We start from the raw sequence: 13,305 nt of genomic DNA, 5'->3' as shown, positions 1-13,305 counted from the left end.
CTCTACATATTCCAAGCATATTATTCTGTGCTATTCAAGTAACCATTTGATCTGCAACATACTGTGGCACAATGAGTGGGGTTTTTTAATTTATTCCATCAAAATAAAGAATCATCAGATGTTAGCCAGGTTGACCTGAAAGTCATCAAAAGTGACATTTATTGCAAAGAACAGATGGTGAGAGAAGAAAGTGAGGATCCCGTTTGGTTTTGGTGAGGCTCTGTTTTGGAGGATTATAGCCTTGTTGTTTATGAACCATTTTAATAAAAGCCAGAGGCGAGCTTATTTGCTCTTGAAGTCCTCTTTAATCCATATTGAACTGAGAATGGCTTTCCTGGGTGATTGGTTGTCATATTAAGACTGCTGTCTTGCTTTCCAGGGACACAAACCCTGATTAAAGTCATTGGTCCGCTGTATTCTTGTTGACATTTTGGAGAAGATTTTGTGAGGGCTCAGATTGACTAACCCTAACCCTTTAATCAATAAAATGTACTTTAGGGGAGCAATGAAGGACTTGTTGACTTGTGTTGATGGCCCTGGGTAAAGGCTTGGTTTCATACTGCATATCTATAACTACTGTAGTACTAGTATAACTACTGTAGTACTAGTCTGGTCTGGACATTTTTATACCATGCATTGCTTGTATTAAAGCATGGCATAACATCCTTCTGATCTATTGGAATAAACTTTGTACCCGGCTGTCAGATGCATTTCAGAGACTCTTCTATTGATAAATGTTAACTATTAAACTATCATGGCACCTGTAGGCCAATCAATACCGAGCAGCCATTCAGAGATGTAGAGACCCTAAATCACCTGTGTGCTGTGATACAGTATATACAGTACCACTACATTAATTCTGACAGAAAGATGGGCCCCTACTGCCTTGAAATGTATCAGTACCTGCCATGGAGCCAGGACTTCTAAATTCCCACTGTTATGACTCATGTGGGAAAGGGATGGGGGGGGGGAACTGCTCTCAAGTTGCTTCGGGCAGTATGTGTTCAGTATGGCAAACACATAATTCTTTTGCAGCTGGAGGTCCTAGATTAGAGTATACTGTATTTTGATGTCAACAATGGGCAGCTAACAAACCTTCGCAGTCTCATTTCATCGTCATTGCAGACAAATAGCAATCAATCTCCGGTACCTTGAGGGGTAGATCTGATTGTGCGGTATTTTAATTAAGACATCGAATAGAAGGCCAGTAAACGACGGTAGGCTTCACACGTTTGGATTGTGTGTGTGTGTGTGTGTGTGTGTGTGTGTGTGCCATTCCTCAGATGTGGCCAACAAAGTGCCAACAGCCCTCTAATGAGTCTGGCTGGACCCCAAAAATGAGCCGAGCTCTGCCCCCAAGAGGAACGTCCATCCCTTCCTCTGCATTTATCCCGGGTTTTACACCGCCTCTGACGGAGTGAAGAGTGATGCTAATGATGGAATTGATGAGAGGCTACATGCCGGCTCTGATGGGAGTCGGCTCAGATTCCCTCTACATATCCCAGAGTGGTTACATGTCAATCCAGTGTTTCCTCAGGTGACTGAGAGAGCAGGCTAATCTATTGTAATTGGCCCAATGACCGCAGGGTACTGGGATTAATTGGGATTAGAGGGATGCACAGAGTACGAGGAGCGCGCAAGGGGGTTGTGGTCAGGGCTTTGGAGAAACACCCACATTCGGTTAACATTTGGTCACTTCACAGCTTGGTATTCAGTCTGCATGGTGGCTAGTTGCTACTTGTCTTATTATTTTTATGTCAAAAATCCAGATATGTACTATTTCTCTAAATCAATATTATACTGTGTCAATGTATTGACACAGTAGTCTGTGATTGAGTGTAATGTTGATAGTGGCAACATATGAATTCCAACGAGAATACAGTATTTGCTCAGATTTAATGATGTTTCCCCAGGGCAAATGGGTTTCTAAAGCAACATTCAAAGCTTTTTCCCAGATAAAATCAAATATGCATAATTACATTCTGCAGTTCAATTCACCATACCTCCAATATGTACACATGCCCACTTTATGATATTTTCTGTGAAAGTGTAAGCGTGTATTTCTTTTAACAGGCACTGATTAAATTTAAATGTTTCCCCTGAAAATCACTTGAAAGAAAAGTTCTGCTAAGCCATTTTATTTTTCTAGCTTTTTTCTCCTACTATTGTAATGTAAGTACACTCAGTTGGAGTACATCTCCCCATATGTTCCACAGATTAATTTCCCTCTCGAAAAAATGGAGGACAAAATCTGATTGGTATTCCCTGGAGGGAGGAAAGTAATTAAACTCAGTTACAGGCGAGAGTAATCCATATGTGAAAGGCTAGCATGTCATTTCCAGACACGCCATGTTAACTGCATGCTGTTGCCACCTCCGGTCCAAGAGAACTGACGAGGTGAAGAATTAACTAAAGGGTTGAGTCTGTGTGTTTGTGGTCTGGTGAGCTCTAAGAGAGACCTTCTGTATCCCCCAATGCCCTGGGAAAGGCGTGCCTCATTGATCCTCTCTTCTGACAGGTGGACGATATGCTAGGTGAGGAGAGCGACAACGAGAGTGAAGGCAGAGAAAAGGAGAAGATTGGGGAAGAGGAAGATGAAGATGAGGTGGAGGAGGAAGAAGCAGCAGCAGCAGCAGCGAGACCACAGAGCAGCAGTCCAAGCACGGAGGGAGAGAACCACCCCCAGGCTATGAGCACAGTCATAGAGGAGAAGACGCAAATGCCTGCTAGTGAGGGGGGTAGTCTGACAGGCAGCGTGCCACGGTAAGGGGCACCAAAGCACTACCTCAACCCATCACAACACTCAAATCTATTAGCTGATATGATCACTATACACAACAATAAAAGTCTAATCGGTAAGCCCAATAATGCCAGCTGAAAGATATGTTGCGGGAAGTGTAGTTTGACTTGGTAAGTAGTTTGCAGTCATTTTCATTGTCGCTCGATTGTGTCTAGTTAGTGTGTGACCACATCGCCACAACAGGCCCCATCTCCTTGAGAAAGCCAGGACTTGTGTGTTGCCTTGGAGACATTTCCAAGCACAGAACAGCTAGACGGTGGGGGTCTTGTCATGCAAGGGCTTGGCCAGGTCAAAATGCTATACATCCAGAAATCTAGATGGCCAGACCCGGCTCCCTCTTCCAGATGACTGCCCTGCCACAGCTCGGACTCTGGCCCAGTTTGGAGCCTGGAGAAGTGGTAGGAAGGACAGGCCTCCATCTGTGCCCCCCAGCACAGGGGGCTAGACGGGGGCAGGAACACCCCCTGCCTCTCAGTCATTCAGTGGTGTCACTCTTTTTCTTTTACTGAGAGAACAGTTGTAAAGACGAGTGGAGAAGAAAAGGTGAGGTGTTATTGTTCCATCTCCGAGGCTGTGAAACAAGGGATGTGGAAGTTGTGGACAGTGAGTTAGGAATGGACGGATGAAGAGCAGGAACCTTTGAGTGTGAGAACTTCTGTAAAGCCTAACGAGGAGCAGCACCGTCGACTTGAGTTCCTCTGACAGCAGCTCTAATGTTACACCTCTGCTCTTCTCCCCAGGTGTTTTCAACCTGGCAGCTCTGATTGGCCAAGGTGTAGAAAGGGAAGGCTTTCCTTGTTAAATTCATCTGTGTGTTCGAAAACAGGCGGTCACATTAGCTCCCTCTCTTCACCAAGCGCTAGCTCTAACACTAACGACTTACTGTTCGATGAGCAGAGTTATCTTCGGGAGTTGGAAAGATTGACGCAAGGAGAGAAGCAAGAGGAGATCCACAGGCATCTGTCCTTGGCTTTGTAGCTTGGACACAGATCTGTTTGTGCTTTAGCCAACTCCTCTGACTAGTGTTGTCATGCCAGACATACATGGACTAAGCTACTGGATCAGTGGTCTGAGTCTGGCTCTTTCCCCACGGCTGCCTAAAAACTGGCTGGCCAGGTGGATTTGTTCCCTGTGGGTGGCTGAGTCTGTGGTCTGTTGGGTGCCCTGGTCCGTCAGATTCCACTGCCCTAGAAAACCACACCATGGTCTGTAGGGAGCGTATGGATTCGACACCATGAGAGGTGTTTTAATCTCTGGCTGAAGGCTGCCTCTGGGAATACATGCTCTAGGATTAACGCAGTGGTGCACTGTAGTGCAGAGGGAAGTGTGATAGGGTACTGGCCCCTGTCACAGCCAGAGATGTGAGAAATCACTAGGTGGGAAATATGACATTTTTCGTCATGAACATACTGTCCCCCACTGCTGTTTGAGAACACTTCCTCATCTATTGACTGATGTACCGTAAGGTTGGAGATGGTGACTGTGGTTTAGGATGTCATGCCCCCTGATGTTAATGTACATCTGTCACACTTGGATTCAAGCTTACTCTGTAGGTCCTGTAGCAGGGATGAAGTAGGACCTAACATTGTCAAAGTCACTGGAAGTCGCTGATTGTAATGGCCTCTCAGTGGCAACGTTCCAGAGGCAGATGCAGCTTAAGAAAGAGATGCATTTCAGTTGATGTATGTTTTTCTATACAAGCTAGTGAAAAGGCTTTGGCGAATGCAGATCGGATGAGTCGCGTTCACAACCATTTATCCATTTATCACATGGCTCACGCAGTGCGCTGGTTTACTCAACCACTGTTTCCCCAGAGTCTCGGCACTGATGCAAATTAAATCCATTAAAAAAGGCCACGGATGAAAAACAGCTTGGCTTGTAATACCCCTAGCTCTCTGTCTCCCTATCTATCCACGCCTTTCTCCATTTCTCTCCCGCTTTCGCTGATTTAGTGCAACGTGTTTGCTAAGCTCTCTTTTTTCAGGGCAACGAAGGTAACACCAGGACAAGGCCTCTCTGAATGTATTTGAGGGTGCCTTTTGTCACCCGTCATCATATTTAGTATTCGACATTCAAAAAGCATTTCATAGGCCTCGTTGCTTGCTTAACAGTGGCACTTTTGAAACTAAATGAAAGGTCCGTATGAAGCCATTCAGGCGAAGTGAAAGTAATTATTTTCTCTAGGGTGGAGGGAAGAGAAAAGTTGCTGCTCCCCCACTGGCTATTAGTGCCATTTTACTATTTAAGAAATGAGGGGAAATTGCTGCTTTCTGATCCAGACGTGATTCCTTGGGACTGGCTTTTATGTCAGACTAAGAGGTGTGCCCCCATCCCTCACCTCCTCCTCCTCATTTTAGCCACAAAATGACAGAAAACTGTTGCTAAGCTACAGTAGAAGTACGAGCCATGGAGACAGTGTCTCTTTCTGTGAGTCCTCTTGAAAGGAGCACATGATTTCTGCCAGCCCCTCCGGCTGCCTGTTCCTCTTGAGGCTGACATGCTGTTTTGATTAAGGCTTTTCATTTTGTATGTTGTAACTATGACAGTCCCCCTCTCTCCCTTTTCTTTTGAACGGAGTGAGTGACAGCTGCTGTTTGTATTTGTGAAGCTCTCTAGGGGGTTACAGAAGAAAAGATGGGGATGGGGGAGTAGGGCTCATTATACCACTTCAGTTTCATTTTTGACATCCATGTCTGATATGATTTAAGTTCTAATGCTTAAATGTATACCCCATGTGTATAGCTACAACTCCAGTCACAGCAGTCCACAGGTTTTTATCTTCTCTAGGCGAGCCAGCCTTACCTCACTCACTCACTCAGTTATGAAAATAAATGTTTGAGAAGTCTTTTGTGTTGGGCTTTTCATTCTATTCATTGTGCACAGCAGTGGAGGTAGAAATCGGAGGATGGGCTCATTGTAATGCCTGGAATGAGGAATAGTATCAAACATCATTCATCATGCATTACAATGAGCCCGTCCTCTGATTTCTGCCTCCACCAGCCTCCCCTGGTGCACAGGAATATCTGTTATGCCCACAGAACATAGAGCCTAAATAAAGACTGCTCCCCTTTTGGCCAGAGTGGAATAACAATTATCAGTAGCCCTGAGGGTATACTATGTCTTCTGTGTGCTAAACGGAAATAAATGCCAGTGTCTGGGACTTATCTCTTGGACCAAGCGACTGTGTGCGATATTCCTCTGCTTGCCTGCTGGCTGCATATGTTTTGCTATTGAAAAGGAAGTATTAGACACATTGAATGCATTTGAAGAAAAGTTTTTGCCGTGGATTGTGACGTTGCCATAGAGTTTTTTCTGTTGTGTTAATGTATTAGACTATATCAGGGGTCCTACGCAGGGCTGGAAGGGGAAAGTATGCAATAACCATTTCCAGTACTGGAAAATTATGGAAAATAAACACCAATTTACATAGTCTGGAAAAATATCTGTGATTTCAGACTTATGCCATATTCAGTATAGAATTCTATTTTTTTTTTTTAAAGCCAGATCATTTACACAAATCTTCATTGCTGTGTTATGTAGCTTGAGCCTATGTTATGCTTGACAGAGGTCAGGACACATATATAACGTTACACACAGTTTTGACAGGTGTGCCGAAACACAAATCAACTGAGCAGTCTGAATATGTTGGTCTGGAATAGTCTGGAATTGTTTAATAGTAAAATGTGTAGGAACCCTGCTCTATGTTTATTTGAATGGTAACTTGTGTTGGTGTTTAGGGATGAGCTGTAGGTAGCTACACCAGTTTATCACATTCCTTGTCTGATTGATAGTCCTGATATGATTGACGAGACTCCGACTTCGTGGACTTTTCCTTTTGACATGGTCAGTTTCCATGGGAACCGTCGGGACTGAGACTACATAACATTGTCGAAAAGGGCTCAGTAATTAACTGCTGTGCGAAACAGAGAATTTCAATCCTGCCCTTTCCCAATCAAAGTCAGCCTTGAACTCCTGTCACCTGTAAACTTTAGTGAGTTTCTGTCGATCAGTTCTCTTGCCGGAACACTTAACCCGGTCAGCCAGTAGCTTTGGATGACATCAGGAATGAGAACCTGCTGAAAGCCGCTGTTTCAGCCCACTGATGGTGCGTTGGTAGCCATTAGCTGTAAGTCATGGGTGATTGATATGGAGGATTTATGGAGAGTAGCAGTACTTGCAGCACTTTCAGCTCCTTAGACAGGTCTTATGGGAGATATGCCGGCACAAGAGATGGAGGTGAGAGGCAGGAGAAAAGTGGGTGACTCACTCTCTTCTACCTCCCCCCTCACCCCATCCCTCACCTCCACGTCACCTCTTCTCCGACGCTCCCCCGCCCTCTCTCTCTGTTTATCCCTTCATGATTGCAATCAGCCACCACTCCAGGTTATTTTTTTTGTGTCACACTTGTCATTCTGAGTGGGTTGATTTCCGCACCAGCTTTAAGAGGTTTTTTCAGGACGTGTTTTGGTGGTAATAATAGAGAACACAGGATTAGCCACTAATGCTTCCCTCTGACTCTGACCTTGCTTGTGTTGATACAACAGGTAAAGGAACCAATCTTTGGCAATGAAGTCAATGGAAGTGAAGTAGCTGTAACACTGGGTGATGCAGGAGTTGAAGTGACGCACAAACTTATCTCAATTCTTCTCCCTATCTCTGTTCCTGCACTGAATCCTAATATCAGTTTACTAGGAGAACTTTTGACCTTTCCTCTTGACACGTTCCTCCTATTCCGTTTTAAGTGGTTGAAAATGTTACTTAAGATAGTGTATCAGCTAGAGCGAATAACATAAGCAATTTTCCTGTCATGTTGACATTTACACTGTAATTAACTTTGTGTATTCATTCCATTAAGTTATTTCGTTTTGGCTTCAGTGCCTCCCATTTTTCTTCTTCCAAGTGGAGTAGAGCGTAGTTGTTATTCATGTTGTCTTGTTTGGCTATATGCACATACCCAGTATAGCAGAGGGAAATTAGTCTCAGAAGTTTATTCTCTCCACAGAGATGACCATGCTGAGACCACACATACTCGGGTCAAATTGACCGATTTTTTTCAATGTTTATTTTTTCAACCTGAAACTCCATGGCCCTGGCTTATTTTCTGTGAAGAACATGTAAAAAGATACATTTTTATTGAGTACACATGCTACACCGCCCCTACACATTTATGTCCCTGATCCGATGTTTGGGTCAATTTGACCTGAGAGTAATGAAAAGGTGGAAATTGTTGGTGAAAGCAGACAGGTCATGGTAAATATGAAATAAAAAAAGTTTGTTCACACAATCTAATTTGCTCTCACACCTGTGCGCACACATGTACATGCATGCCCACACTTACGCACACGTATTATTTTTGTCTTTCACTCAACAGATTTCAGCGCATTTCATAGATTGAACACACAGTACAAGGACACTTTTGATTTATACCCACAAATATTAAATCAGATTATTACCTTATATTTGGCATTTGTTTGACACATCCTACATTAATATTTAACTATAAGACTAAACTTTTAACTCTAAGATCCAGACTCAGTAGAGACACCCAGTCGTCTCTGTCATTTTCTGTCTAGCCTCTTCCCTTCTCCTCTGTCAGTCTCAGTTTTGCTTCCTCTCCTTTTTCCTTTCTTTACATAACCTACTTATGTCACATTTGGGCTTATGGGTACGGGACTCTTACAGCAATTAACCTCATTCATCACCATAACCCAACCGCTCTCTCTGTTCTTTCCCCTTTGTTTTTGGTACCCTCCCTCTCCAGGCAGTGTGTGTGTGTGTGTGTGTGTGTGTGTGTGTGTGTTCACTCAAATGCTCATTCCTTTTTAAGGTGCTATTTAATTGTATAGTGTATTTATATCCACGTGGAAATGAAACCGGGAAGTTGTCAACTTGAGTGACTGTATTGTGAAAAGGCTGCTGGAATGGGGTGATCGAGAGTGCAGAGGGAATATTTTTCACTGACTCTGACATCAAAGTGTGAAAATCCAATCACATGGGATATTTAGTTTGTATCCCCTTCTCTCTTTCCTGCATGGGACTGGGTTACGTCTTTGTAGTTGCTTCTCTCCCTGCCAAAGCAGAGCATACTGTGAAGAAGTGATGGTCTGTCTGCTTCATGCTGCTGATACAGTCTCACTGAATCGAGCCTTTGTAATAGACTGTACGACGCCGTCCTCTTCATGGGTGGTCGACCGTGAAGTGCACAGAGTGAATATGTTGAATACAGTTCTCAAGACAATGTGGAACCTTTCATTCCTTTCGCTGTATGTTCAGCCTTAGTTAGCTACACTCAATATCAGCAGGACTATTCACGCATGCAATCCCCATAGATTCATATTCCATTGATTGAGTTCACTCGTATGGCTCACAGTCTTCCCTCTAATCTTCCATTTCTATTATTCTATGCACTTTGTGCATACATGTATTTAAAATATATTTTAAGTTCAGCCTCTTGGCCATGATTAAAGGCCCTTTTCATAGTTGATCAAATCTTCAGATCTGTTGGGAGTAGCTGTTTAGCTGTCATGTGCATCAAAGAAGAACACAAACAATGTTTTTACGGTGGAAGGTTAGAGACATGCAGATGCCGAAGTGTGTGTGTGTGCGTGCGTGCGTGCGTGCGTGCGTGCGTGCGTGCGGCGCTCATCATTTGTCAGATTGAGTGTGGCTCTGATTTTGGTGTATTCCCTCATCGTGATGTCACCACACAAAACAGATCCACCAGCAATTCCCGTATTTTCCGGCTCTCATCCCAAATTTCACACTGAGGCGCCACACAGCATCACAGGATCATCACACATCCGACCAACAGCATGCCGAGCCTGTCAAAAGCAGTGAAAAACACACCAACAGACGATGGTGCACTTCAAAAGCAGCCTTTGATCAGTGCTGTACACCGAGAGAAACTGCATTACCAACAGCAGGGAACACAGAAAACAACACCTTGCACCAGGATGTAAGTGTTGTGTTTTTGTTTTGTTTTTTGCTGAGGTTGCTTTTGGAGTCCCCCAGCCTTCTGGAAGAATCCTGCAGAGGCCTGATAATTGTTTAATCGCGTTAGGCCAAGGTGGTCCTGTGTTTGAAGCCATAAGGGGATAGACATGCACCATGTCCAACCATGGCAGAATCAATCTAGAATAAATTTGTGGAATTTTGAGCTGAGCTCTGTTCTCCAAGGCTTTATAGGTACTCTCAAACATACTAATTACAAAAACACAGGATTGTGTTTGACGCACATTCGTATGTTTCTGCCAGTCTTCTTTTGATGTAGACCTTGCTGGGTTTTCTGGGTTTTTTTTAATAGTTTTTTTTATTTTACCCTCTCATTCCAGCTTGTTTGGCCTTACCATTGTATCCTGGCTCTGCTTGTGTAAACAGTCTGCCCTCATTAGCCGTGGATGAGAGGTGCCCCTGGCACTGTGTGTGTGTGTGTGTGTGTGTGGGGGGGTGAAGTCACCTCTATGTTTTTGCCTCAGCCGTTTGTTGATACAATAGGAGTTATGGATCCAGATACAAAATGATTCACAGTATAGCCCACCAGACTGACTTGGGGCTTGCTAGGCTCTCTCTCTCTCTCTCTCTCAGTATGAAACATAATGTAAAATAAATAAAACATGAATAAAACAAAAGCTTATTTTCCACAGAATTATCTCTAATGAACATAATTCCAACTAATTAAATAAAACATTCACAGAGCGTTATCTGGAATATTCAGTAGGCCCATCTACAATATATAAAGTCTCAAATGTTTTTTGTAGGCTACCATTAAGCCTATTTGATTTTAAGCCTGTTTCAAAGTATCACACTGCCCCTTTATGAAAAACAGCTTTTTACCTGACTTGCTTTTCAAAGTAAGCTGAAACTGTAGCTTTTGTGCTCTTTTAGGAAGCAGTCATTTCCAAAAAACGTTTGATGCAACGAATAACAAAAACAAATATCATTCATATACCCATGCTGCTATGCACTTTATTTTCCAAAGCGCATCTATGAACTTGCGACCTCTCGCACTAGTCAATGCAACAGAGTTCTACTGCAGTGAGCTCTGCCTGTTTACAAAATCACTGACTCAGCTTGCAAAGTTAGATTGATTTTGTTTTGTTGTATTGGAAGGGGCTGATATTATATTGATTCAGTCCTGGTTCCTACAATTGAGGAATTCAATCTGCACACCGATATTATGACAACCACTCCTGAAGCTGACTCTAAAAGTGAGCCACTTTTGAACAGTACCAAAATCTCTCTCTGTCTTGCTGCTTTTACTCACTATCTCTGTGCACCCCCCTCTACTACACACACACACACACACACACACACAGATGAACAATGAGGATATTATCTTCCTGGGTTTTTCCACACCTCTCTCCAGGGTCATTAGGAGCACATCCTCAGGCCTTGTCTTGATGGACAGGCAGGCCTCTCTTTGAAGGATGCAGATGAAGGAACCCAGACTCATGATCATGTATAACCATTCACTCCCACTCCCACATCAGAATGCCTTCAGATTGGGCTGACAGATGGGCTAGGATGGAGAGTGTGTTGGAAGTTCCAACGACAACCAGAATATGGTGTGTTTAACTCGGAGGTGATGTAGACTCAGCGGTCGTTGGGTGTGTGTGGACACACCGAGGCACCGCATGCTGTTTACAAATACAGACGTCCTATTTAGTTCACAGCGTGTGGCGTGTTCTCACTGATCATTCGATCACGCACCGAATTTGCACCATAACTGTCCATGGGACTCAATTGCCACGCTCAAGTAATGTAGTGCCTCCTCCTCCTCCTCCTCTCCCCCTCCTGTGGGTTTTATAGCATGACCAGTTATGGCTTTGCATTAATGAATATTGACATTGTCATTTCACGCTTGTGAATCTGATTTGAAAAGTCAGAAAGCACGTTTTTCAGCGGCCCCATGTGAAAGCTAAAGCTGTAAAAGTCGTTTTTGTCAGCTAGTGCCTTCGGAGGGAAGTTCATTCAGAGGTTGTTCTAAGATTACATGCATTAGGGGATATGTGTTCTACAGAATGGTCAATATACGCTCCGCTGCAGGGGGTTGTATGGCTCTGAAACTTGGCAATTGCTTTCGCAGTCTGAACTCACAGATCTGAAGTGGAACTTACTCCAAACCTGCCCAAATCATAGCCAGTCATTTTTAATTCAACCCGTGGAGGTGAATCTGTGTGTGCATTTGTGTGTGTGAATTGCAGGTTTAGTCGATTTTGTTGATGTATTCTCTTTTATCTGCTTCTGTATTGATACAGTATTGATGTGACACACACACACACTGCTGTTTTATTCATGTGGAAATATGGATTTGAATCCATTCATGATTTCCGATAACCTAGCAGCCAAGAGACCCCCTGTGCTGGACGGGCTCCTGTGTCCACATGAATGCAGTAGCAACAAACCCCTTTGAGATGACATACGTCGAACGCAGCGACCCGTGCTCAGTGATGAAAACTTTTTACCACTACATAGTGTGCATTTAATGGTACCTCAAAACTTTTAAGCATCATTAAAAGTTTGCAAACGTTAATCCAAATCTCTACAGACGCTGGTGACATGCATGCAGCGGGTCGTAGGGACCAGGAGTGTCTGAATGAGACTCCCCCCCCGGGCTAACAGAGGCCGTCTAGCCCCGCAGGGGAGCAGTGGAGAGATCTCTGCCGTTATAATCAATGAAGTGCTCATCAGAGCTCAGTCCTACATCAGGACAATAAGCACACAGGATAATTGGCTCTGGTCCCTAAAGCCATGTCTCTCACTAAAGCCCCTCTTCACCACACGTCAGGCCAGACAGGAGCAGGGCTATGCTTTCTCCGTCTCTCTCTTTGTTTTTCTCTCTCTCTCTCTCGCTCCCTCCCTCCCTCTCTATCTCTCATCCTTTCGATGTCTCTCACTTGCCTTCTCTCGCACCTCTCTGTCTCTCACGTACACACGCGCAAACACACACACACACACACAACACTCTATTCACACACTACCCCAACTAGCATTCAATGACCCACACAATGTCCTTGAAGTACCTTTGTAGTGATGACCAACAACCTCATTTGGTTTTTGGGTGCTGTTCAACTCCAATTAGTGTCTCTATGATGATGGAGGGCAATGGAAACAGCCCAGAATTCTACTCGTACTGAGTCATTGTTAGCTACAGTAACTAAGCTTTGAGAGAGCTTGTACTTCTGCTTTTTTTGCACCTATTTTCATTAATCAATGTCAAATTTTGTTTCTCCCGGGATGCGCAAGAAATGTCTAAAGTTACCTCTAAAGCATTTGCTCTGGGGCATTGGTTATTTAGGAAATGTTGAACGGATGTCCCAGATATAAAGCTTCAGGAGACCACAATGAGGTTGATCTGAGATTTATTTTGTCAGTTCACTCTCTCTTTCTCACTTTTGGTATTCTTCTGAGATCTACCCAGGCCTGCAGAGGAATGAAAGCACAACTCTGGGCCCTCAGTGTCTAAAGCTCTCCAAATCCTCTCTACTCACACCCCTATTTTGTGT

At 43.9% G+C, this 13,305-nt stretch overlaps 1 protein-coding gene across 3 annotated transcripts in view; it reads left to right on the top strand.

The window, feature by feature from the left end:
• ctdp1 (CTD (carboxy-terminal domain, RNA polymerase II, polypeptide A) phosphatase, subunit 1) overlaps positions 1–13,305 on the top strand; it is a 58,778-nt gene that overhangs the window by 30,133 nt on the left and 15,340 nt on the right. For 2 of the 3 annotated variants that reach the window (XM_083680961.1, XM_083680960.1), the window contains exon 12: positions 2,519–2,763. The exons of the other annotated variant lie outside the window; for it this stretch is intronic. In XM_083680961.1, coding sequence (XP_083537087.1) covers positions 2,519–2,763 — 245 coding nt within the window. The remainder of the gene's footprint in view (positions 1–2,518; positions 2,764–13,305) is intronic. 3 annotated transcript variants of the gene reach the window in all.

The sequence above is a fragment of the Argentina silus genome (genome assembly GCF_951799395.1).
Source record: "Argentina silus genome assembly, chromosome: 11".
In the NCBI taxonomy this organism is placed as follows: Eukaryota; Metazoa; Chordata; class Actinopteri; order Argentiniformes; family Argentinidae; genus Argentina; species Argentina silus.
This window is presented reverse-complemented; position numbering and strand designations above follow the sequence as displayed.